This window comes from Lepidochelys olivacea (assembly GCF_965140295.1).
Source record: "Lepidochelys olivacea isolate rLepOli2 genome assembly, chromosome: 1".
NCBI lineage: Eukaryota > Metazoa > Chordata > Testudines > Cheloniidae > Lepidochelys > Lepidochelys olivacea.
The window spans coordinates 258,035,088-258,060,564 of NC_140411.1; the positions used below are offsets into that span (position 1 = coordinate 258,035,088).

General features: G+C 44.8%; 1 protein-coding gene across 10 annotated transcripts in view; it reads right to left on the reverse strand.

Moving 5' to 3' along the window:
* The window catches only part of RBFOX2 (RNA binding fox-1 homolog 2), a 253,683-nt gene that overhangs the window by 172,642 nt on the left and 55,564 nt on the right, over nt 1-25,477 (reverse strand). The window contains exon 1 of one of the 10 annotated variants that reach the window (XM_084648118.1): nt 2,946-3,000. The exons of the other annotated variants lie outside the window; for them this stretch is intronic. Coding sequence (XP_084504244.1) covers nt 2,946-2,960 — 15 coding nt within the window. The 5' untranslated portion in view covers nt 2,961-3,000. Of the gene's footprint in view, nt 1-2,945; nt 3,001-25,477 lie in introns of those variants that run through there. 10 annotated transcript variants of the gene reach the window in all.

Sequence of the window (25,477 nt, forward strand, 5' to 3'; positions counted from 1 at the left end):
AGACTTCGTACAACTGCATACCCCACACTGTAACACTGCTAAGGTAAACGGTATTTCTTACTACTATAACTGTGCAGTTCCACTGTTAGCCTGCCTTCTCAGCTTCCGACACCATAGCCAGCTGTTCCGCACAGATTAGGTCATCACATCAGATTTTAAATTTCCCACTCTCTGGATCTCTTGCAGCCCAGAATGCACTGTATCTTACAAAGGCTTTATTTAAAATATCCTGTGACACATTACACGCTAGAGAGTACAGATCAGCAAGCAGGAAATTTAATTTGAATGTGGAATATGATGGCTCATTCAAAGGAGGCGGCAGTTATAACCCCCAAGCTATTGCGTTCTGGCTACTGCACCATTCTGGGCTGGATTCTTCTCTGCACCCACAGTTAGAGAAAAGTGCAGTTCCTTTGTATTTTATTTCATTGCATTATTTACCAAATAGTATGTGGCAATGTCCAGTGTTGCAGGATCACTTAAGAAAAGATCATACTGTAATGTGCAAGCACAAGGGACAATGTTAAGGTTCCCACAGCAACCATAACTCTGGATTTCCTGGCTTGCACATTTAAAACCTCAAATTTAACATTGTATTAATGTAGCTTTATACACTAAATTAAGGAATGACTCAGTACAAAACTCCATGGATCTACAGCAGTTCCAATGTTCTATGGACAAAAAACACTGAACAGAGAAAATACAGCACAGGGAACAGAAAGAGCTGTGACCACAAGCAAGAAACCAGAGCCCAATTACAGTATGGATGTGGCACAGCCGACCCAGAGTCAAATCAGACAGGCAACTCTGGGTTCCTAGTTTTTGCCACTGAAGGCTACACGGTAAGTCAGTGAGAGACAAAAGCATAAGAGGGAACGTAGGATGCACTGGGAGGCAAAGGCTTCTGTGGAGTGGGAGAGAGAGACACCTTCCCCAAAGAACCAGGGTCGCAGAAAATTCCCCACACTTTGTGCCGGAAAGAGAGAAGAATGTTACCAGTTACCCATTTTTGAATTAACATACTTGGTGCTGGAAGGAGCCCTTAGCACTGGTTAACAGCAGTTAAAACCCTTTCAACACCTCAGTTTAACTATAATCCTACTAAAGCAATAGTGGATCTGGGAGTTTGGGGTGGAATTGGGAGGAAGAGTAGTACATACAGCATAAAGGAGGATACTGTTCTTCAGTCTGCTGGGAAACTGGCCAAAACTAAACCTTCTCCCAGGATCCACAAGAGCGGCAATTCACAATCACTCCTGTTAAAAAATGAAGCACACCGCTAGTATGAGTCTCTCTTGGCTGACACATTGGCAGGCCATATCCCTTACACCTAGAACTGTTACACACACACACACACACAGGAAGGAGAGCAGGGCTACTGATGTCCGCTCCCACACTTTAGCCAATTTACACTGGAGCTGGAGGTGTAATTTCCAGATACACATGTACTAGTTTTGATCCAGCTAACGTGCTAAAAACAGCAGTGTAGCTGCAGCAGCATGAGCTGCAGAAGGGGCTAGCCATCCAAGTACCAATACAGGGTGCTGGAAACAATTGTACTGGAGCTGGCTAGCTATCCTGCTGCCTGCACCACTGGGGCTATGCTGGTACTTTTAGCACACTCAGTTGATCAAAGCTAGCATGGGTACTATACATCTACCTGAGCTGGAAATTACAGGTCCAGTGTAGGAACACCCATAGTCAGTAGGGAACTATCACACCATTGTCACTTATTAGCTAAAATCAGTACTAGCACCAATGAATAGCTTCTCACTTCACCACATCCAGCAGATTTAGCAGCAGTCTTATCTGATCCGCAAGAGAAGGCCTATCTAGCCCTCCTTGGCAAAAATGGTGGCCATATTCAAGGCCCAGAATATGTGGTTGGAGAAGAAAGGGGATTTAAAAGTTGAAATCCATCTGCTAACAGGGACAACCCTATAAAAACAAGCAAGTGTGCATTGCCCAGCATATGTAAGTTACCCTATGATTACAAAGCTAGAGTGTGTGCACAATGGAAAAAAGTAAAAAGCAGCAAAACGCCTCTGTGTTCCAAGGCTTCCTTTGTTTTCTAAATAAACTGGAGGGAAGGGCTGGGGAAGGGGGGATGGGAGTTAAAAAATGACAGTGACAGAATCCCACAACTTCCCCAGTAATGAATATATTAAACTTTTGACCTGATTATCCTTAAATCAAATGCAGGAGCCTGCAATCTTGGGCATATGGGTAACAGATCCAAGGACAAAACGACAGATTTCAAGGGTACCAAGGAGCAGAGAGAATTACACATCCTAGCCGAGCAGCCTAACAGCGGACTACTCCAGAGAAAATTTAAGAATTTGTTCAGAGGATGAAAATTTATGTATATTTTATAAAGCTAGCTAGATATTTATCATCTCACACGCATTTCTCCTGTCACTATATCCCATAATCCACTAGAAATTCCTGTAATCCTGGCACCTCTGATAAAAGCATCCTTGCATCTGGCCACATACTCCCCAATTACAATGCTAATTCTCCCTGATCATATTCTCTACTCCTGGCATTTGAGGATCAAACTTATTTCTACCACGTACACCGCCAGGGTGCCCCTCAGTCATACCAAAATTCCACAAAGCATAGGAAGAAGTCCAGGAACAGCACAGGTCCTACAGGTGCTAGAAAATGAGGATAATTCCACAAAGAATTCTCTCTCTGAGGCACCTGCTGAAAAACATACAAGCTCAGAGGGATCTTGCTGCAGGAAAAGTCTGTTTAAAATTCAGTTACCAATATAATTTTTTAAAGAATTTTTTAAAATGGAAGCTAAAGCCTACTGTGTGTAGGGGCTGCAGAGAGCTGAGCCCTAAGGGGAAGGCCGCTCATGCTAGTACAGAATCCCTCAGCTTTCCACTCCTTATATGTGCAAAGCGTGTAAGCCCTCACACACACAGCCCTCTACTCACCCAGAGGTACATCATGTCAGCCTGAGCTGTTCAAACCCAGCAGGGAGGTGATCCGGGAACGCAAAAGGCTCCTCAATAAAAAGTAGAGACAAAGGGTTTAAAAAACAAAATCCAAATTGCTCAGTTTAAGGATTAAAAAGTGTCTCGCCTCTTCCTCCCCCCCTCCTCCTCCAACACTGTTTGGCTGTTCTGTGCTTTCTCTCTCTCTCTCTCACTCAATCTCTCTGGGAGTTCCCAGCCTTGTGTGTCTGTACTGGCGTGCAGAGCACACACTCTGCATTTGCCTCCAGGGAATTTCTCTCTGTCATTCCGCTTCTAAAAACACAATCAGGGCCTCACAAGATTCTTGCAAAAGGCAGGGATGGGTGGGGTTAGTAATAAATGCAGACCAACTCCTAATACCAGAGTGTGCTTACTTTAGAAATGGGTTCTTTAAACATGAATGAAGCAGAGAACTACTCTTCAAGGTCAAGGAGGGTGAGAGCAAGTCCTCCCCTCTCTACAACTCCCTTCCCTTAGTTCCCGCTCCAGAAGTCATCCATAAACCTAGAAACTGTGCAGAGTCCTATTCCTGCAACATCTTCGTCTGCAACCATTAGCCAACGTTAGTCAACATACAAAGCTTAGTCATAATTCAGTAGCTATATGTATTTATAGTATGCCACTTGCAGGGACCAAGGCAGAGAACAAATCTTGGGAACCCTGAGGCTCAGAAGATGGTGTATACAGTGTACCGGGCACCCCAAAGTTATCAACAGAGAGAGAGAGAGAGAGAGAGAGAGAGAGAGAAGATCAGGGTGGGATCAGAAGGGGAGAGAATCAAAAGATAAAAGGGTTTAAAAATCTTCTGCAGGTGGCTTTCTACGTGAATATTTTACAATCTCTGATATCACTAAAGGGAAAAAAGCAGCTGGCTTGGCTCCTGATTCATGGAGACTATGGAGTTCCCACTACCTAGGGGCCCTGCTGAAGTGAGGGTGAGCTGAGATTAGCTGAGGTGAGCATCCTCTTGCTTACTGCATTCAGATCCCCCATCCTCAATTTCAGTTTTACAAACCCCATCAATCAGCAGCCAGCCCCGGCAGAGGTGCATGGCACAAAAGACCCTCTTCTTGAGCTCCCAGCACAGGTCTGAAAAGACATGAGCCAACAAGTCCTTCCCCTCCACACAATACCCCCATCCCATCCCCCATGCTCATAGGACAAGTGTCACTTCTCATCTAGCTAACCTGTTAAAACTGCTGTTCCAAACTAGGAAAATGGGTTTACCTCCCCGTCTCAGGATGCAAAATTTCCTCGATTCCCTAGGCCACAAATGATAAGCCTTACTTGGCCTCTCTTCTAATGCAAGAGCCTGTATTTTAACTGAATGAGGTCAAGAGGCAGAGGCAATGTTCTCCTTGGAAATGTGTGTTTGGAACAAATATTTTTGTCTCGGCAGAAGGAATAGAAATCTCACACCACCTCTGCTCCTTATCCTTACATATAAATTATATACATAAATAGGGCTCAAAGTGGAAACAGCAGCGGTACTCTCCCAACTCCACTCCCACAAGAGCCACCTATCTAGGGTGACAAAATGAGATGCCACCAGAGCAATTTGTGAAAATGTTCAAAGTATGCTCACATATGCTCTCCTGGGCTGCTCACACTTGACTCCCCCTCAACAGGGTTGAGATACACCACGGACTAGGCTGGATTAAGGTATAGGCACAACAGGCACGTGCCTAGGGCCCTTTCTCCCAAAATCATAGACAGACAGACAGAGATAAAAAATAATATCAAAACCTCAGAGGGGTAGAGCATTTTGTTTCTGACCCTCATGGCTGCAAAGAAAAGCCTGACAGTGTGACCGGGATGGAACAAATGCAATGATTTCTCAGCAGCCACTAAAGCCAGGGAGGAAGCCACCTGGCCCAATACTCGCTACTGGAACACACTTTGTGGAGAAGGTGCACAGGGTTGGCCCAGGTAGGCTTGTATGCCCCACTGGGTTGTGCACAATTGGCTCCCCATTGGTGTGGCTAAAATAATCCCTTGGGCCTTGTGACTCCATAGATCAGATGGGAGAATACCACCTTTTTCCCCCCTCCAATCACCACCCAGTCATGGCACCAAACTGAGCTGTCACTCTCAGAAGAAGATATTATAATCTGCACTATGACCCTTCTGCTTCTTTCTTGTATGCACTGAATAGCAGTGAAATAGTTAAAAATGCTCACATTAACATCACTGGGCATCTCAGTTAACATTTCACTGACATGAATGGAACACATTTACACCTCTGGGAGATATTATTCAGGCTGTCTGCAGATTCAGGAGGGCATCCCTCCACTCGTTTGCACGTGGGTCACATTTTCAAGATTTTATTCACAACCATGACGGCTAGAGACTTACAATTTTTTTAAATGAAAGCTGGAGATTCTGGAATACAATAGCACAGCCTCAAAAAACACAAAGCAGTTCACTGACCCAGCACAACCCAGGGAAATTCAAGCTCCATACAAAAATGTATTTTTAGGAGAGATTTTAAAAGACGAGTGCCTAAAATTAAACTCCTAAATAGGTGACCTGATTTTCAAAAGTCCTGAATACCCAATAGCTCTCTAAGGCAAAAAGCTACCCTGCATTTTCTCAGCCTGTCTCACCCCTTAGGTCCGTTTCACAAGACAGGGAAGGTAAGGGAAAGCCTGTGCCTTGAAAGCTGGATTTCAATTTGATGGCTGGTTTCAAGGCAGCTCCATAACTCCACTGCTGCACAGAGCACATTCAGCTTCCAAAGCAACATCTGGAACTTGTCTTAAACCCCTTTTTCCACAACTATCAAATAAAGAATCATCCTGCCACCAGCAGTACTCAGTCAGAACCTCTCCACTGGAGGCAAACTGGGAGCTTTTTTTATGGCCAGTTGGCCCCTTGTCACCAAGGCCTCGTAGGGCCTCACCATTGTTTATTGGGGCTACAAAATCAGGTTTCACTACCCACTTTCCATGAATACTATCTGACACCTTATCAGGAAAAGATGATGTAAGAAATCCAGACCCTCCTGGCAACAAAGACACCCCTGGAACTAGACCCAAGAGGGATACTTCCTGGTAGCCAAAAAAACAGGAGGGCTCCAGCCCATCGTGGATCTCAGGTACCTAAATCACTATTTACTCAAGGACAATTCAAGACCATCACCCTGGGAGATATGCTTCTTTTAGAAGAAGGTGACCAATTATTACGTGCTCTGGACCATGCGCACAAAGATAATTCTTAAGCAACAGAAGTGTATCAGATTTTCCACAGCACAACACCACTACCGTTTCCTGTTTTGCCTTTTGGGGTGGTGGCAGCACTCCATGTTGTCACAAAAAGGTTGACTGTCATTGTGGCCTGCCTACAATGGCTGGGTGTGCATGTTCCACACGATATTCTTGATTACGAAGTACCTACCAGGGAGGGAGGGAGAGTGACTGCAGATTGATGAAGTTGCCCCATTATAAATACTCATGAATGGTCTCTGGATCAGGGAGTCATGGGATCAAAACTTACTCAAGTGGTGGGATACTTGAGGTTTCTCTGTGCCACTCACATTACTCATCTACTCATGGCACTGAGTATGCCAGGTTAACAAGGGTCATCCACAGTGGAATCAGGCTACTGTACGATGGATGGCTCTTAAGTATGGTGTTGGATCATCACAGTTTACCAGGGCACGTCACTCCCTCCTAATGTGAGAATTTTATCCCTTACAGCTAAACTCCTATGTGTCTCAAAATCTGTAGGCATGGTGTCTCCACCCCATTTTCTTTTACAATGCTGTGACTGATAGGATTGTGTCGAAATGGCTATGATTGCATTTATGACTTCACTGGCCAGAAACTAAGCTATACCACTGCTCGCTAGATGCAAGACCCGACGGTTTCCACTGCCTGCCTCAAAGATGTTTCCCTCACAGACCCACTAACATGGTTATATTTACAGTACATATGAGAAATAAGTGACTTACCGAAGATCACACAACAGGACAGCGACAGTTAGGAAGAGAATCCAAGGTCTCCCTATTCCCAGTCCCAGGCTCTACTCACTAAACCACACTACCTAATTATTTGACAGCCTCTCCCACCCCAATACAAGAGAGAAATTGAAAGATTAATAAGAAAAATGAGGGAAGAATATAAAGAGGATTAAACAAATAAATATTTTATATTCGTATAGCATCTTCTGTCCTGAAGGATTCCAAAGGATTTCAAAGCCAAAGTTTCACATTCTCTGGCTGTGAAATGCAGCCATCCTTGGGGTAAATTCCAGCAGGGAGGGCCATGGCCTTATCACTTTTTACTGGTCATAAGGGCAAGCGAAGGTGGGGGAGGCGCGGCGGAGGGGAGCAAACAGGAGGCAGGATCTGGAGGGAGGGAGAAGTGCAGAGGTGGGGCCTCAGGGGAATGGGTGGTACAAGGGCAGAGCCTCGGAAAGAAAGGGAGAGGAAGCGCTAGGGAAAGGGCCACAGTTCTGGCACCAGTGCGCCCCCCCCCCCTTTTAGGGAGCTTCCATTGCCTCTGAATCCCAGCAGCTGTTTTAACACCACACATGAACCCCACTCAACATTTTACAACAGGACACAAAGCAGATCATATTTTATTTGATATTTAGGTTGGCAGAATGTAATGACCCAAATGGGAATATGGCCAGGAAGTGGACAGAGTTGCCACCCTTATTCTTGTAAAAAATGTTATGGGATACTTAATCAGGAGAAGCAGTCAGCCTTTGTGTTGAAAGGCCCTGTTTGCGCAACAAACATAACCAGATCAGGGTGCCAAGGTACAATATTGTTGTCCTCTAATCTAGGTAAAATCTGTAGAATAGAAGGGACCTAACCACAATGTATATACACAGATTATTTAATCACGTTAAAGATTTGACTACATCCAGGTGGAGGCCCATGGACACATCTAAGGTTTTAGCCGAATTACATGACCTGTTTACAACAACCATAATCCCTATCTACACTACAAAATTTTAACTATAACGTAGCCAGGTCAAAAAGTTCCACCATGTTGTAGCCAGGCTCCCTGATGTGGTTATTTTTTTTGTATCTCAGACAGGGGCTAAGTCTTAGCCAAATTAAGACATCTCCATCAGCAGCCCCATAGGGACACATCAGGGCACTGGTTCAGAACTGAGTGAGGAAAATACTACCATTGACAATCACCAATACCACTTTCTACAGCACCTAGGAACATAACCCAACCCAACGCTCTAACGTTGCAGGCCAAAGGAGAGAAGAAATGAAGGTGGGCCAATCAGATGAAAGAAGGTAAAGGGAACGAAGATGCAGTAGAAGGCATAAGGGAGGGAAACAAAAATAAATTGCTGTCCCAGAGAGATGCTGCTAATGCACAATCATTCTTGGGATGGAAAATTCTGGTCAGGGATGTATCTGCTTTTGTTAGCAAATAAGACTTGTCTGAACCCTCTCCTGTAAGATAGGATTAAAAAGTAGTTAAATAAGGATGACCATGTCCTATTATGGTTAGTAAATGTTACTAAATGTACTGGTGTTCCTACACTGTGTTGTATTCCTAGGGCCAAGAAGTGGGAGGAAAGGTGTGTATGTCTTGGAGGGGTAAGGAAAGGGAGAATTTCATTTCAAACTGGGGAAACTGACTATTTTCTAAGCCAAAAGTCCGACACAGGATGCCACAATTTATGCAGAAACAGTATACTGATCAAGGATGGAGAGTCGTTCATTGTCCCACCACGATAAATACTTCAAGGACTATCTACAAAGGTCTGAGTGGAGATGGGAAGGGAAACGTGCTTTGCAATTGTCAAAGGGAAATTTCTATGACTAAATGGCTGTGTTCTGGGTCTTATCTGACTCTGTCAGAACGTCCCAGCAAGAGAATTTGTAAATCAGAGTCTCTCAGTTTTGCTTCTTTTTTTTTAAAAAGTAAATAAATAAATAAAAGATTGATTAATGGGATGGGAACTATCTGGGGAGGGACACAAAAGTCTCTGGGCACACCTGCAGTTCCTGTGAAGATACGCTGATCTTCTTTGAGGCTGGTTTACTCCTTTGGGTGCTGCTAGAGACTCTAACCTTATAAAAAAGAGTACATATTCACTCTGAACCTCTCTTCCCAGGAGTCCTGCATTATCTACAGGTATCAGAATGTCTGAAGCCACAAGGTAAGTCTCATCTCAGTGTCCAAGGCACCTGGAAATGTTTCTTTCTGCACCAGCCTGCTTGTGGAAAAAGTTAGGAGAATACAAAGTGTGTACACTAAGCCTCCCAGAAAGGTCCCTAGGGTCCTTTAGAATGTCTTTAGAATGCAGGAATGCAACCGATGAAGTGAGCTGCAGCTCACGAAAGCTTATGCTCAAATAAATTTGTTAGTCTCTAAGGTGCCACAAGTACTCCTTTTCTTTTTGCTTAGATGAGAGTACCTCCTGTTAAAGGGAATGCGTCAATTCAAACAGCAAGGATATCCCAACATGTGGATGGAACAAACTATTTCCAGGAACATTGCTGGAGATGTCCACCACTGGCCACACAGGAATTAATTTTCTGGCCTTAAAATATACTTCATGTAGATTCAGGCCAGAAAGGACCATCGTGATAATCAAATCTGACCTCCCGCACATTGCAGGCCACAGAACCTCACCCACCCACTCCCGTAATAGACCCATAACCTCTGGCTGAGTTACTGAAGTCCTCAAACTATGATTTAAAAAGATTTCAAGTTACAGAGAATCCACCATTTACTCTAGTTCAAACCAACAAGTGACCCATGACTCACACTGCAGGGGAAGGCAAAAACCCTCTAGGGTCTTTGCCAATCTGACCTAGGAGAAAATTCCTTCCTGATCCCAAATATGGCAATCAGTTAGACCCTGAACATGTCAGTCAGACCCACCAGCCAGACACCTCGGAAAGAAATCACTGTAGTACTCAGAGCCCTCCCCATATAGTGTCCCATCTCTGGCTGTTGGGGATATCTGCTACTAGCAATCACAGATGGGCCACGTGCCATTGTAGGCAATCTCAGCATACCAACCCCTCCATAAACTTATCAAGCTCACCTGTGAAACCAGTTAGGGTTTTTGCCCCCACCGCTCCCCCTGGAAGGCTGTTTCAGAACTTCACTCCTCTGATGGTTAGAAACCTTCATCTAATTTCAAGCCTAAACTAGTTGATGGCCAGCTTCTATCCATTTGTTCTTGTGACCACATTGGTCCTTAACTTAAATAACTCCTCTCCCTCCCTGGTATTTATCCCTCTGATGTATTTATAAAGAGCAATCATATTTCCTTTCAGCCTTCATTTGGTTAGGCTAAACAAGCCAAGCTTCTTAAATCTCCTCTCGTAAACCAGGTTCTCCATTCCTCTGACCATCCTAGTAGCCCTTCTCTGCACCTGTTCCAATTTAAATTCATCTTTCTTAAACATGGGAAACCAGAACAGCACACAGTATTCCAGATGAGGTTTCACCAGTACCTTGTACAATGGTAATAAATACTTCAAAAGATCTCAGCTCACAGCCTTACTGTCCAAACCTGCAGCCAAAGAAAGTGAAGTCCTTAGCAAGGACAAAGGAACCAAGTATTGAGAAATATCTTTTAGCTGTGGAAAGTACATCCACAGGCATCCGATGAAGTGAGCTGTAGCTCACGAAAGCTTATGCTCAAATAAATTGGTTAGTCTCTAAGGTGCCACAAGTACTCCTTTTCTTTTTGCGAATACAGACTAACACAGCTGTTACTCTGAAACCTGTCATTTTTTAGCTGTCACTCCCAAATTAGTAGCTTAAGTAGGGTGAATATAAAGCCAGCAAGGCAGTCTTTGTAGTTATTCCCAAAGTTCTTTGTTAAAGTGAGGTTAAGATTGAGAGAGCACATAGTGTTAGCAAAACCAAAATTTAAAACTCAAGAAATTCAGAGTTAAGGATAATGTTGCAAGAAATGCAAACATTTTGAAATACAGTCACACACCAGATAGCTAATGTTCTGTGGTGCTTTTTTGGTATTCAATCTGCCAAGGATGGTGTCCTGCCAGGACACAGGTAAATTAGTCTGGGTGCCTTAACTGTGAATCTCCATGCTTTTAATTTAAGAGGCTCACGGAAGTAGGACTTTACCTGAGTGCATCAACCTTCTGGTGAGCCTTATGAGGTTTGTCAGAGACACCCCCAAAACCCACTTCCTGAAAGGCCTTGGGATTTGTTAAAAAAAACAAACCTCACCCTATTTGTGACACTGTATGGAATCGAGACACACTTTATATTATTATTATTAATACCAGTATTATAAAATTGCAATGAATCGTGCTAGATATGCCATGAAAGGTATCTGTGAAAATGTTTTATACTTGGCAAATCATCCTGATTATATGTTTGTACCACCTTTGTATTATGAGTTACAGATATGTAGGGTATATCTGTATTTCCAAATGTGTGCTGTGTTTCTGGGTGACACCCCTAGACAGACTGGCATCAGCACTGCCTAGCCTGTTCAGTGGCCCATCAATGGTCGTCAGCGGTACAATGAACCCATAGAAAGGTGCCAGGGGATACACCTTATGAGTCAGCAAGACTTGTAGGGGCAGGCCAGTGAACAGAGAACTCTGAGGCTTTTCCATGCCATGTTCTGTGAAGCTTGTATTTGGGACACAGGAAGTACAAGCCACATGGCAAAAGAATTTTAAAAGGCAGTAACTTCTCTATAAACTGAAGATCTGAAAAAAGGACTGAATGATCCATCCAAGCTGTGGATGTGTTCCATAAGGCCTTTCAAGCCAGCAAATTCACCAATACTGCTAAGAACCTGATATATGGACTCTGAAGTCTCTGTATGTATCTGATTACTTTACCATTTAACACTCTTGTTGTTCTTTTTTCTTTATACTAAACCTTTAGTTTTAGATACTAAAGAATTGGCTAGCAGCATAGTATTTTGGGTAAGATCCAAACTAATATTGACTTGACAAAGCAGCTGGCCCTTTGGGGTCAGAAGAACATTTTGTATAATGAGCAGAATTTTAAATAACTTCTCACTATAGTGGACCTATGTGCTGACTGAGAGCCAGAAAACTGGAATGCAATAAGGGGGATATATGATTTCTTTTTTAGTTTCTTGATAACCACTGTGGGGAATCAGGAGCACAATTTTTGACTGATTGGTGAGTCTAACTTCAGTGTTAACCACCAGTTTTGGGAAAATCTGCTCTCCTTTTTGCAGCCTGCCCTGACCTTGGCATTTTCAATGAGAGCTGCCCCAGGCCACGCTATTCCACTCCCACACGAAGGCTATAGGAGGCTCGCACTCACTATCAGGAGCCTTAGGAAGTCAGTATGAATCCACTGCCCCCCAAATTCTGAAACACTTTTGCGGCTCTAGTCCCCCTCATTGCCCAAGGCTTAGGAGGCTCAGTGGAAAATCCCCACCCCCATGAGTGTTAGGAGATGTAGAAGAGCAGTAGGAATCCCACAAACATCCACCCTCATTGCAAACATTAACACATACTTCAGACCCAAGTCCTGATACTTCCCTCATAACCCTTAGGAAATTCAACTGTCCATAATGACCCTAAATAGGATTGTCAGTTCCGCGACAAACCTCTGTAGCTCCCAATGGACCTACAAAGACTTCTCAGCACCTGCAGACCTAATTAGGCTTCCAGGGAATGTGGGATGGTTGCAAGAACCCCAATGAACCTATTAAGTCTTGTAGTGGGGCGAGGGGGTGCTAACAAAGTTTTAGGGGAGAATGAAGAGCCAACCAAGCCTAGGGTCTGGAGTATAGGTGGAATCTCCCCACCACCATCATCCCTAAATTCTCCTTTTCACTGCTTCAACCCAAGATCCATTCCCTCCCCACCATCATGCCATAACTGGAAGACCTACTAAGGGCCACAAAAAGTTAGTACATTTGGAGCTGCACGGGAGGGGGTTGCTAGGACTGGCATGAGGCACGGATATTTCAAAATTTTCATAATTTTTGAAGTTAGAGTTTAATCAACTAAACTTTAATCCTATGCTCATTATTTTGACTGGGGGAGTCCAGAAAATTAAGTTGGAATTCTTTCCCCCGTTGTCCCTATAAAGCAGCAAAAAGCATTAAACGTTCTCCAGAGTTCAAATGCTGTTCTATTTTTAGTGTGTCAAATCAGGAACCCCATATTGGATTTAAATGAAAATGGGTAGAAAAATTACCCCTCCCCCTGATTTAATGCATCAATGCTGAGGCTGGTACACATTTGTTTGTGGATTTTAGACAGGGCACAAATAGGGCTTATAAAATGGAAACTCAGGGCCAACCTCAATGACAGAATGGTCACCAGTGTTGCATAACTGTGGCCACATCCAGGTCAGACAGGCAATGTCAGGGGTGTTGCCTTGATTGAGGCATAGGTGGTTTGGGTGAGGAAGAAGGGAAGCTGCTGCTGTTCTGAACCACTAACAGCTGAGGTTTTTTTCATTGGTTTTGAATCAGGAATCAATTTTTTTGCCTCCATCTCCCACTACTGCAGGCTATCTTAACACATTAGCAACTCATGAGCGTGCACACACAGACCATCCACTGAATTCAGATCAGCTGTATGTGGAGCGATATTACAGCAGTATGTGTGGGAAAGAGGGCAGCCGAGTTCTCCCCTCTGCTCCAGGAAGTCATGTTAAAATTCCACTACAGAATTTTGGCTTATACCCCATGCTGACACCTCAGGACAGAACCTAGGGAAAATGCCGTCCTTTACAGAAGCTAAAGGAATTCCTTTCTTCTTCTCTGTGGGAGAAACCTAAAGATACTAGGGCATTAATCAAAAAGTAGGAGATGCTCTCTTGTCCAGGCCAAATTCTTTTTCAATAAAAGAGATCCTAATTTTCCAGGCAATATGACAGTACTGACACTTGTTAGCTATTACGTTTACCTGTGCCAGCCCCATACTGCTGAGATCTAATTCAATATTATGTAAAGCAGTTTACAAGCCCTGGGATATGGATGTAACTGGAGACAAGAATTTTATTCTGTAATTATAAGAGCCCCTTGAGCAGCTGAACAGATTCTGAACACTCCCTTTAACAGTGTGCAATGATTTCTCTCTTCCAAGAAGATCCAAAGATTAATAAATCACATTGAGTAAATTTAAAAATACACCTAAAACAGCACAGAAGTCCAACTATTTTTCAAATTCTGCATTATACAGACTCATGATTGGCTAGCTGCATCCTATGTCATGGTTCCTTTATTTTTTCTCTGTGTTCTTTTCTTATAAACTAATTATCTTCTTTGTGGTGATCCCCTATAAAAGAAAAAATTCAATAAGGTTATACAAACAGGTTATGTACCTAAAGCAAGACAAGTTGTCTGGATTGTCAGCTCGTTTTTGCCAACAGCATGCCAGTTACATGGTTTTGGTGTGAGAAGGGATCCTGGAGAGACCAATACACGAGTACATAATTCACAGGTAGGAGAGGAATGTGATCAGGAACAGTCAGCATGGATTCACCAAGGGCAAGTCATGCCTGACTAATCTAATTGCCTTCTATGACAAGATAACTGGCTCTGGGGATGAGGGAAAAGCAGTGGCCGTGTTATTCCTCGACTTAAGCAAAGCTTTTGATACGGTTACCCATAGTATTCTTGACATCAAGTTAAAGAAGTATGGGCTGGATGAATGGACTAGAAGGTGGAGAGAAAGCTGGCTAGATCGTTGGGCTCAACAGGTAGTGATCAATGGCTCCATGTCTAGTTGGCAGCCGGTATCAAGCGGAGTGCCCCAAGGGTCGGTCCTGGGGCCGGTTTTGTTCAATATCTTCATTAATGATCTGGAGAATGGCGTGGACTGCACCCTCAGCAAGTCTGCAAATGACACTAAACTGGGAGGTGTGGTAGATACGCTGGAGGGTAGGGATAAGATACAGAGGGACCTAGACAAATTAGAGGACTGGGCCAAAAGAGATCTGATGGGGTTCGACAAGGACAAGTGCAGACTCCTGCACTTAGGACGGAAGAATCCCATGCACCGCTACAGACTAGGGACTGAATGGCTAGGCAGCAGTTCTGCAGAAAAGGACTTAGGGGTTACAGTGGACGAGAAGCTGGATATGAGTCAACAGTGTGCCCTTGTTGCCAAGAAGGCCAATGGCATTTTGGGATGTATAAGTAGGGGCATTGCCAGCAGATCGAGGGACGTGATCGTTCCCCTCTATTCGACACTGGTGAGGCCTCATCTGGAGTAGTGTGTCCAGTTTTGGGCCCCACACTACAAGAAGGATGTGGAAAAATTGGAAAGAGTCCAGCGGAGGGCAACAAAAATGATTAGGGGACTGGAACACATGAGTTATGAGGAGAGGCTGAGGAAACTGGGATTGTTTAGTCTGTGGAAGAGAAGAATGAGGGGGGTTTGGTAGCTGCTTTCAACTATCTGAAAGGGGGTTCCAAAGAGGATGGATCTAGACTGTTCTCAGTGGTAGCAGATGACAGAACAAGGACTAATGGTCTCAAGTTGCACTGGGTGAGGTTTAGGTTGGATATTAGGAAAAACTTTTTCAATAGGAGGGTGGTGAAGCACTGGAATGTGTTACTTAGGGAGGTGGTGGAATCTCCTTCCTTTGAGGTTTTTAAGGTCAGGCTTGACAAAGCCCTGGCTGGGATGATTTAGCTGGGGATTGGTCCTGCTTTGAGCAGGGGGTTGGACTAGATGACCTCCTGAGGTCCTTTCGAACCCTGATATTCTATGATTCTATGACTCCTCCAGTTAATTAAGGTGCAACACTAGTGGGGTCTGAAGGGAATCCCCAGAAGGAAGGCTGAAATTAAAACAATTGCTAAAAGACTTCTGTGAAGCATAGTAACAATTATATTGTAAGTAGGGGAAGGAGGAAGAAAACCATATACAGATTTAAGGGAAAGCTGATACCTGTAGAGCATTGGAGTAGAGAAAAATCAAGGGGAGACTGCCATTTATAGAACTAAAAGTTTGTGATATGTGTATCCACAGCTCTCAAACCACATACAGAAGGACCAAAGTGGGATATGTCCCAAACCATACCTACACTACAAACTGTAGTCGACACAAGCTATGTTGGTGTACAGCAGCCAAAGTTGGTATACCGCTGGGGTGTGTACATACTTGGCTACTTGCATCAGCACTGTGCATACTCACCAGGAGTGCTTGTGTTGATGCAAAATACAGAGCACTAGGGTTGGTCTCCCAGTGTGCCCCATGTCACCGTCCAGCATAGTGCCTTTTGGGAAATTTTCATAGTGTGTTGTGGGATAGAAATGACTCACCCAGGGATTCTTGTGTGCTAAGGGTCAAATTCCCAGCATACAACTTTCTCCATCCCATAATGCCATCCATATCTCATCAATTTTTGCATCTCTTTTTAAAAATCCCACAAACCCGCATCTCTGACAGAAGCACACACCACTCTGCATGGGTCTCATGCGCATGGCAAATACAGGATGCACAGTTCTTCTGTATTTGCAGACTCACAGGGGCCATGATGCTTTCTTTGAGGATAGTTTGCTGTGGGACACCGGAAAAACAACTCAAGGTTGTTGGTGGGAACACAGTGGAACACCACTTCTGGGCCTGAGAAATGAGCACGGACTGGGCGCGCGGGGGGGAGTGTCTCATTGTAACGCAGGTTTGGAATGATGCGCATTTGCTGCCAACTTTCGGCTGCACCAGGCCACATTCCTGCATCTGTATATCGAACTCACCCCAGTACTCCAACACACAAATGCCAGAACGAGAGCTTCACTGACAGAGGAGAAGAGAGTGTCAATTGCACTCTGGAAGCTTTCCACACTGGATTGCTATTGGTCAGTGGACCATAAGTTGGGGTTAGAAAATCCATAGTGCAGGCCACTGTCATCCAAGTATGCAGGGCCATTAATCGTCTCCTGCTATGCAGGACTGTGACTCTCAGCAAAGTGCAGGAAACAGTGAATGGATTTGCAGCAATGGGGTTCCTGAATTGTGGTGGGCCAATACAGATCCTTACACTGACACCACTCCACCTTGCCACAGAATACGTCAACAGAAAGGGCTACTTTTCTACAGCTATGCAAGCATTGGTGGATCACCAGGGACACATCACTGATATTCAGTGTGAGCTGGTCAGAGGTGGTGAACGAATTCACATCTTTAAGAACACAGGACTGTTCCGAAAGCTGCAGGCAGGGACATTCTTTCCCAGCTGGTGCATTACCACTGCCAATACCGAAAGGGCAATAACGATTCTAGGTGACCCAACCTACCTCTTGCTCCTGATGTCATATGCTGGCTACCTCAAGAGCACCAAGGGAAGATTCGATTACCAGCTCAGTAGGTACAAAATGACTGCTGAATGTGTTTTTGGTAGTTTGAAGGGATACTGGTGGTGTTTACTTACAATGTTGCATCTCAGTAAGAAAAATATCCCAATGATTATAACTGCCTGATGGGTCCTGTATAATGTTTGTGAGGCAAAGGGGGGAAAGCAGCCACCTGGGTGGAGGGGGAGCAGTTGTCTGCTGACTGTGAACACAAGGGCTATTACTAGAGCACAGCATGGAGCTATGCAGTTGAGGACGGCTTTGAAAGAGTACTTTAGTGGTCAGCCATAGTGGTGTTCTGTGCTCGAGCGTCCCCTGGCCTGGAGCTTTGAGTGCTGCTGAGACCATGTAGTGCTTGCTATACATTTAGAAATATGTCTGGGTATTTTCCTGAAGCTGGTTCTGTGGTGCTTAGTGTGCATTTACAAGTACTGTTTCCTTTGACTAGCACTATGCATTCTACAGGATTTCTTGTACACTAATAAACAATTTGAGTCTTGAAAAATAGAACTTTATTGAGTAGGAAAAAACAGGTCAGAAAAACCAATGTGCTAATAAAACCACAGGCAATGATATACAAATTTTAACAAATTAACAGTGCGAAAAATTAAAATTAGAAAGGAAATAAACATTTACATCCATTTGAATGCACAAATGTTGTCCTTTAGGGCTATACATACACCAGCCGTGGTTCTCACCAGTCAGCGCATGTGAAGTGGCGGTTTTCCTTGCTGCCCCCCAGTGTGAAGTGGTTGGGGTAACGACCACCCTGGGATGCCACATGTTCTGATGGAGGTGTAGGGAGCAGTGACGATGGAGTTCTCAAAGGACTGCAAATGGCGGAGAGTCCAGGATTTTTGGACCTGTCCTGTAGATCAACCAGGGTCTGGAGCATTTGGATTTGCTACCTGAGAAGACCCATTACTTCCTAGTGCACTTCCCACTCCTTGTCCCTGATGGAACTCCTGGGCCTATGTCCTGTTCTCTGTCTTTTTCCATGCTTTTGGTCATATTCCCCACCCAAGCCCTTTGTTTATGGTCTGATCCAGAAAGGGCTTGAAGGATCTCACAGAACATGTCCTCCCTAGTCCTCTTCTTTCTCATCTTCATCAGGGTCAGGTGTTCTGTTGGTGGGGAGGGGGATCCCCCCCCAAAAGGCTACCACACTAGAAGCTCCTGATAAAAACAGATGTGCCTCTGGATTTACAGTCACAAGGGGACAGGGAAAGATAAGTTTCAAAATTCCCTTCCCCTATTCCCATAAACACTTAAGAAATGCTTATTGACACGCCGGAGCTTTGGAGTACCTCAGCACAACACTGCTCTCCAGATCTACCTGTGGTAAGTATGGCAAGGGTGTGGGGGGGAGGATTTTCTGTTGCATGAAGATATAAAATTCTGTTCCCTATTCCATGGGTAGGAGCACAGGGCAATGGCATTGAACACTGGCACTAGTTTAGCAGATATCTCACTCCTGAGGGCTGCAGACCCACAGAGAGCACAGCTGCTACTGGCACCCAGAAGACCCCCAGGCCCAGATGCTGCTAGCCCGTTTACTGCAATGGTGCCAGCCAAACTCATCGCAGAGCAGCGTGTGGAAGTGGCCTACTGTGGAGAAGGAAATAAGGCAGCCATCCCTAGAAACCTTCAGTCTGCAGTCCTCTGCTATCTCCTTGAACGTTTCATTGAGATCTCTCAGGAGAATAAAAGCAACATCCCTATGCACATAAACAAACTGCTCCATGTATCCCCTCCCACCTAACCCAACAGGTGAATGAAAGCAGACGCCAACTTTCGTTCTGTTTGTTGTACCAATACCTCTTCTCCTACAAGTAAAACAATGAAAATTCAATACCTTTGTCTTGTTAACTGGGGGATGGGCTGGCACCATCTTTAAAATTAAACACTGTAAGGGAAAACACACACTTACCAGAGTTCCTGTCCGCTTTTTCAGGATCATCTATGCTTGCTCAGGAAAATTGGCTACATTGTGACAGAGTCTCAAACAGGACCTGGCTTGCAGCATGGCTAGGGTCTCCTGCCATGTCTCCCTCCTCCTCCTCCTCGTTGTTCACAGCAGGGACCTCTGTCTCAGGCTCCTCCGAGTAGTCTGTGGGGTGCTAGCAGCGTCTCTGCCAAGTAAGGCAAGCAGTTTCTTATAAAAACAACAGGTCTGCAGTGCAGCATCCGATCTATTGTTGCATTCTCTGGCCTTGTGGTATCCCTGACAGAGTTCCTTCGCTTTCACGTGGAATTGCTGCTGATCCCTGTCGTAATCCTTTGCCTGCATTCCCTCATACAATCTGCTTGAAGATGTCCACATTTCTATAGCTGGTCCGTAGCTGGGCTTTGTGACACAGACAGTACCCAATGTTCACCACTTTTACAAGACTATGATACATTTTGTACAAAGTATGCCTTGTGAGGTACCATTTGAAAACTCATAATCTGCTGAACATTATCGTCTTAGTAAAATGTGTGGCAATACAGTATGTAAATGTATACGGTTTTACTGTATGATTTTAGCAAAGCATATTCCATATCTAGGGAAACATCCCAAACCAGTTTCTCGGAGACAAAAAGTGAGTCAGCACCTCAGCGATGTGTCAGCATAATCAGATCACCTGAGTAAATGGCCATTCATTGGCAGAAAGAAAGGTGTGAGCGAGAAATTTACCTTTTGGCAATGGAACAGCTGGGAGTTCCCGTGTAACAGACTGGCTGTTGCCTGTACCCCAGCTGGAGATATAGCTTTCTCTCCTCTTGGAGGATTAAGAATAGAGGACACAATATAAATTACCTCTCTCTTCCATTCCTCTCTCCTCATGGCAGCAACTACGCCTAAAGGAACATTAAACTGGGAGAGTGGTCCTGGTTGGGATGGAATGCAATCTCCAGCCAGTAAGATTGCAAAAAGCTTGTGGTGAGAAAAACCTTTGCTCTGAATTCATTTAATTTGCTAAATTTTGGATTAGTTTGTGTTTTACCTTTTATTTTCTTTGTAACTAATTCTTACTTTTATGCTTCATTACTTGTAATTACTTAAAATCTTTCTTTCTGTAGTTAATAAACTTGTTTTATTGTTTTATCTAAGCCAGTATGTTTTGATTAAAGTGTTTGGGAACCTCCACTTGAGGTAACTGCTTGTGCATATCATTTTCTATTAATGAAATGACGGACTTTCTATGAGCTTGTATTGTCCAGAAGGAGAGAGCTGAGCAGTACAAGATGCACAATTCTGGGGGAAGGTCTGGGACTGGGGATTTGCTGGTGTTGCCGTGTAATGTAATTCATGAGTGGTTAGCTAGAAAGCTCATACAATATAACTGGGAGCAATTTACATGCTGGAGGCTGTGTGTGAGCAGGCCAGGAATGGTTGTTCTCACAGTGAAGCAGTTTAAAAGGCACCTGAGGCTGGAGATTTGAGGGGACACAGCTGCTCATCTGTTCACATTGTACGAGGGGAATGTCACAGGCTTGCACAGCCTCCTCCCCCTCAACAGGCCCAGGATCCCCAGTACTTCCCCTTCTACTCCAGGCAGGAGTGCATTTAGTACCCCTCTCTGTGAAAGAAGCCAGCATGGATAGTTGCACACAACAAGGGTGAGCTTCTAGGTGGGCTTGCCAAGGAGGGCAATCAGGAAAAGGCATTTCCAAAACACTGTGGGGGGGAGAAAATGGGGCTTCCAGTCTCATGACCCCTGCGCAGTGGAGTTTAAAATTGTGACCAGAGCAATTGCTGTCGCAGGAAGTGGGCCAGCTGCTGGAGGACTGTTAGGGTCAACTCAGGTCATTCAATGTCTACACTAGCACTGCAATGACTTAAATAGGTTGGCCATTGCTCTACACCATTCAGGGAGGTGATTTTACTGTGTTGCTGTAGTGGGTTGCTTACACTGGGTGGGGGCAAATTTGAAGGCAGACACATGCACAGATAGGTTGACTCAAGGGGACAGATGACCAAGGGGGAGACCAAAGACTCGGTACATGTATCAGTGAAGCTCAGAGACACCAATCGGCACAACAGCCTGGTGCACAATGATGAGTTTTAGAAGGCGGCTATAAAAAGCCACCAACCCCAAACAGGAAAGTGGCAAGAAAGATGAGAACATTAGGTCTGCCCTAATGCTAAATCTGAAGGACAGTTAAAAGCTCCAAATTATGCTAAATGCAGTTGTTTGCCCTTTATGTAGCATTGACCACTAAGAATACATTACACCTGTGTTGCGTATTGTGAAGTAATTAGATTAACTTTTGAGTGAAAAATCAAAGTGTTGGCTACTATCTACAGAGCCCAAAATAATTTGGACTGTATCTCAGAGACCAGCACTCCTTCTGTGCCCAACCACAACCACCGCTCTCAGAGAGAGTGCATCAGCTATTTGTCCTTAGGATGAAGCTCACAGCAGTCAGCTCTGAAATGCCAATCAGCAGGAAACACGACAGCCCAAACCTGGCCCCATACACCACAACATATAAGACATCTCCTTCATCCAAGCTTTCAACAGAAAGCTTTTGAATCCCATAACATTTACTCTTCTGGCTGCTAGCCATCTTCTCAGATCCTTGCAAAGGATCAGAGTTGGTTGCTACACAGGTTTGGAAAAGACACGTTCCCCTATCACGTGAAATTGTTTAGTACTATTTTAAACCTATATCAAGTATGCTTAGGTGCCAGGGTGTTAGGTGCCTCGTAAATACAGATGACAATCATGAAAAGTAATAGGCGTTTCCCATGGCTGCTTTGTTGACATGTAAAAATGTGTAACCCAGGCATCCAGGCTGTAACAGGGGAGTGATGATGAAGCCCAAGAGGTTAGGACGTATTACAGAGCAGTTACTTAAGCTTCTCCTCATTATCATCCTTGTGGGATTTTCAACTGGACTCATCAGCAACAAATCATTCAGAAAATCTGCATTAGACAGAGAGCAAATGCAGCTCAGCCCCACACAATCAACAGTGCAGCTCATCACCATTCAAAGCCACCGAAGAGTTAAAAAGTCAAATTCCTGCTAAAACCGCCAAGAGCTACAAGCCCGGCTCCTGTGTGGGTGGTGGCAGCAGCAGCTAAATCCACTCCCCAATGATTGGCTGGCCTAGTAAAAAGGGGGGGTGGAAGAAGAGATGGGTCCCCCCGCCCAGTAAACAACTACATGGCATCTGTTCAAATTTTCAGCTAAAATCTGCCAGACAGTTCTGTTCATTTTACCGCAAGTCTCAGGAGATAGCAGCCTCTGACCTTTGTTAGAAAGAGAACCCTTGTCCTCTAATTACAGACTTCTTGAAAAACATAATCCAGCCGGCAATTAATGCAAAATAGAGAAATATTTTTTTTCTATATCAAATTAGCACAGCAGACCACACTCCACGGACATTAAATGTACACACACACCCCAGCAAAATGGCAGCAGAATCAAAGCACACTTTCACCTGCCACGTCACTCCTACTGACAACGCTTAACTGGACTGTTTTCAAAGACGTTGCCTTTCAACTTCTTTCCTCCCGCCTGCCATCCCACAAAGACATTGTTGCTTGTGCCAGCACCTCCTGAGATCCATTGGGAAATGTAGGAGAGTTAAGCCAGGACATTGCCGATTAATCCACTAATGGAATGAATCAAAATAGTGTCTACAGCAGTTCCCCCACCACACACACACACACACACACACACAGAGTAACTCCTTGCTTAACATTGTAGTTATGTCCCTGAAAAATGCGACTTTAAGCAAATCCAATTTCCCCATAAGAATTAATGTAAATAGGGGGGACTAAGTTCCCGGGAAATTTTTTTCACCAGACAAAAAACTATTTATATACACACACACACAGCGCGTATAAGTTTTAAACCAACAATGTAATACCGTACACCGCAATGATGATTGTGAAGCTTGGTTGAGGTGGTGAAGTTAGAGAGTGGAAGAGGGTGGGATATTTCCCAGGGAATGCCTTACTGCTAAACGATGAACTAGCACTCGGCTGAGCCCTCAAGGGTTAACACATTGTTGTTAATGTAGCCTCACACTCTACAAGGCAGCATGAATGAAGGGAGGGGAGGCAGCATGGCAGACAGACACACACACACACACCCCCTGTGTGTGGGGGAGAGAGAGATGTGCATTGCCCCTTTAAGTACGCTGATCCCATTCAAAGTACATTGCCTTTAAAAAAAATCAAGAAGTTGAGACAGCAGCTAGGGCCAGCAAGCTCTCAGGAGCCCTGTCCTGTCCCCATCCTGCTCTATACGGAGAAGGGGGGGGGCAGGAGTAGGGGGAAGGGGGACACCCTGACATTAGCCCTCCTCTTCCCCCTCCCCTGCACAGCAAGCAGGAGGCTCATGGAGCAGCTCCAAGGCAGAGGGCAGGAGCAGCACATGGCAGTGGGGGGAGGGACAGCTGAACTGCCAACAATTGGTAGCCCGCTGGGCTGGGCGGCTGCCGCACAGAGAACTTAGGGGAGCAGGGAGCTGATACGGGAGCTGCAAGTCCACCCTGGTTCCAAGCCCCCACCTGCTAGCTGCAACCGGCTGCTCTTCCTGCAAGCAGTGGACAAAGCAGGCGGCTGCCAAACGACGTTATAAGGGAGCGTTGCGCAACTTTAAACGAGCATGTTCCCTACTTGATCCGCAAGGTCACAACGAAACAATGTCAACCGGGACGACTAAGTGAGGAGTTCCTGTACATCCAGAAATCTCTGGGGAGCAGAATCCATCTGGTAAATGCCTGCTCCAGGCAGTGTTATCCTAGACCCTAACTCTATGCTGAGAGCAACCCTCTCTTTTAGAAAGGGCATGAATATCCTCCATCCACTGTTCTTTCTTAAGAAGCATCTGTTTAGTGACAGGAGACCGGATTCTTAAATGCACCATCTTGCACCAGCAAATGCAGAGTTGCTTGTTTACCAAGCAGGAAAAGTAAGCAGAATAGCTGTAGTTAGGAAATTCCCATTCATTTCATTCTCAGGGTAGTACAGCAGCATGAGGTGCAAGAGGGAAAGGAAGAGGCATAGAGCAATAACTATACTGGGGGTAACATGGTGTCCACCTCTGGCAGTTCCCAATAGCACATGGGTAAAAGCAAGCAACAGAGCTCCCTGGAGTGAGGAAATACTGATGCTGAAGGTTGTTGGTCCAATTTTATTTGTGTAACAGGAGATGGGGGCAAGGCTACATATGGTGAGAGGGAGGAATCCCTCTTCAAGTGAGCTAAAGAGATTAAATTCTGTCCACTGAACCGTATGGGGGAGTCGTACAACTGAGCTGGTTTCTGGGGTTCACAGCCTGGCCCAGCTTATCCATGCCAGGCAGAAGAAAGGCCTGTAACTGGAGTCCAGAGCTTCCTTTAGCCCTCAGGTATTAAGTCAGGCAAGGAAAACACAGAAAGCTGTGGGACAGAGGTCTCAAAGAAACGACCCACCCAGCTGCCTGGCACCTGGATGGACACATCATATGTCAGCCACAGGAGACCTCCAGTATTACAATTAATAACCCAGACAGAAGGGCCTTAGCCTTCAATCTGTCATGGCTGTTATGATATAGATGGAGACACCTGTTTTCATACCACTGGAGAAGGGGTTGAGGAGTGGGAGTCCTGTTCCCTCTTCTATTCCTATAAATGGTGTTATAGATTACGGTAGGCTGATTGCAGTGGAGAAAGTAGGTGTTCCCTACAGAGTGGTCTCTAGGGAAACTAGGGTGGTTAGGGGCCTGAAGGGGGATGTACCTAGATCAGATCAGTGACTCTCTCATTATATATAAAACACTGAGTAGGAATGATGCTTGACAGCACGCTCAAATATTCATAATGATAATGCAGGCTCAAAACCAATAGCATGCTAAGTTCAGAACAGCCCTGGTGCCCAACCAGCCTCTTTCCCACAAAAGGGTCAGTTGTCTATTCCCAACATTTCTCAGCAAGACCCTCTTGTATTTTCCCCTTTGTCTACCACCTTGGACATATAGGTATTCGGCAACCAGATAGAGACTGTTCCATGATTAAAACCTTTTCTTACATACCTTGCCAGCAAAAGCGCTCACAGCTCCTCAGATTAAGTCTCTGTCCTTTTCCAACAGATTGTATTTGGGGATAACAGACCCATTATCAACCAATGCACACGCAGAAGCCTGCATTGGGTTCTCCTGGCTCTGTGCGGAATTGGTCATAGCATTTTCTTCCCTCCTCCAAAAATAAGATTTCTCTTGTCAAGATTTGCCTCCTACAC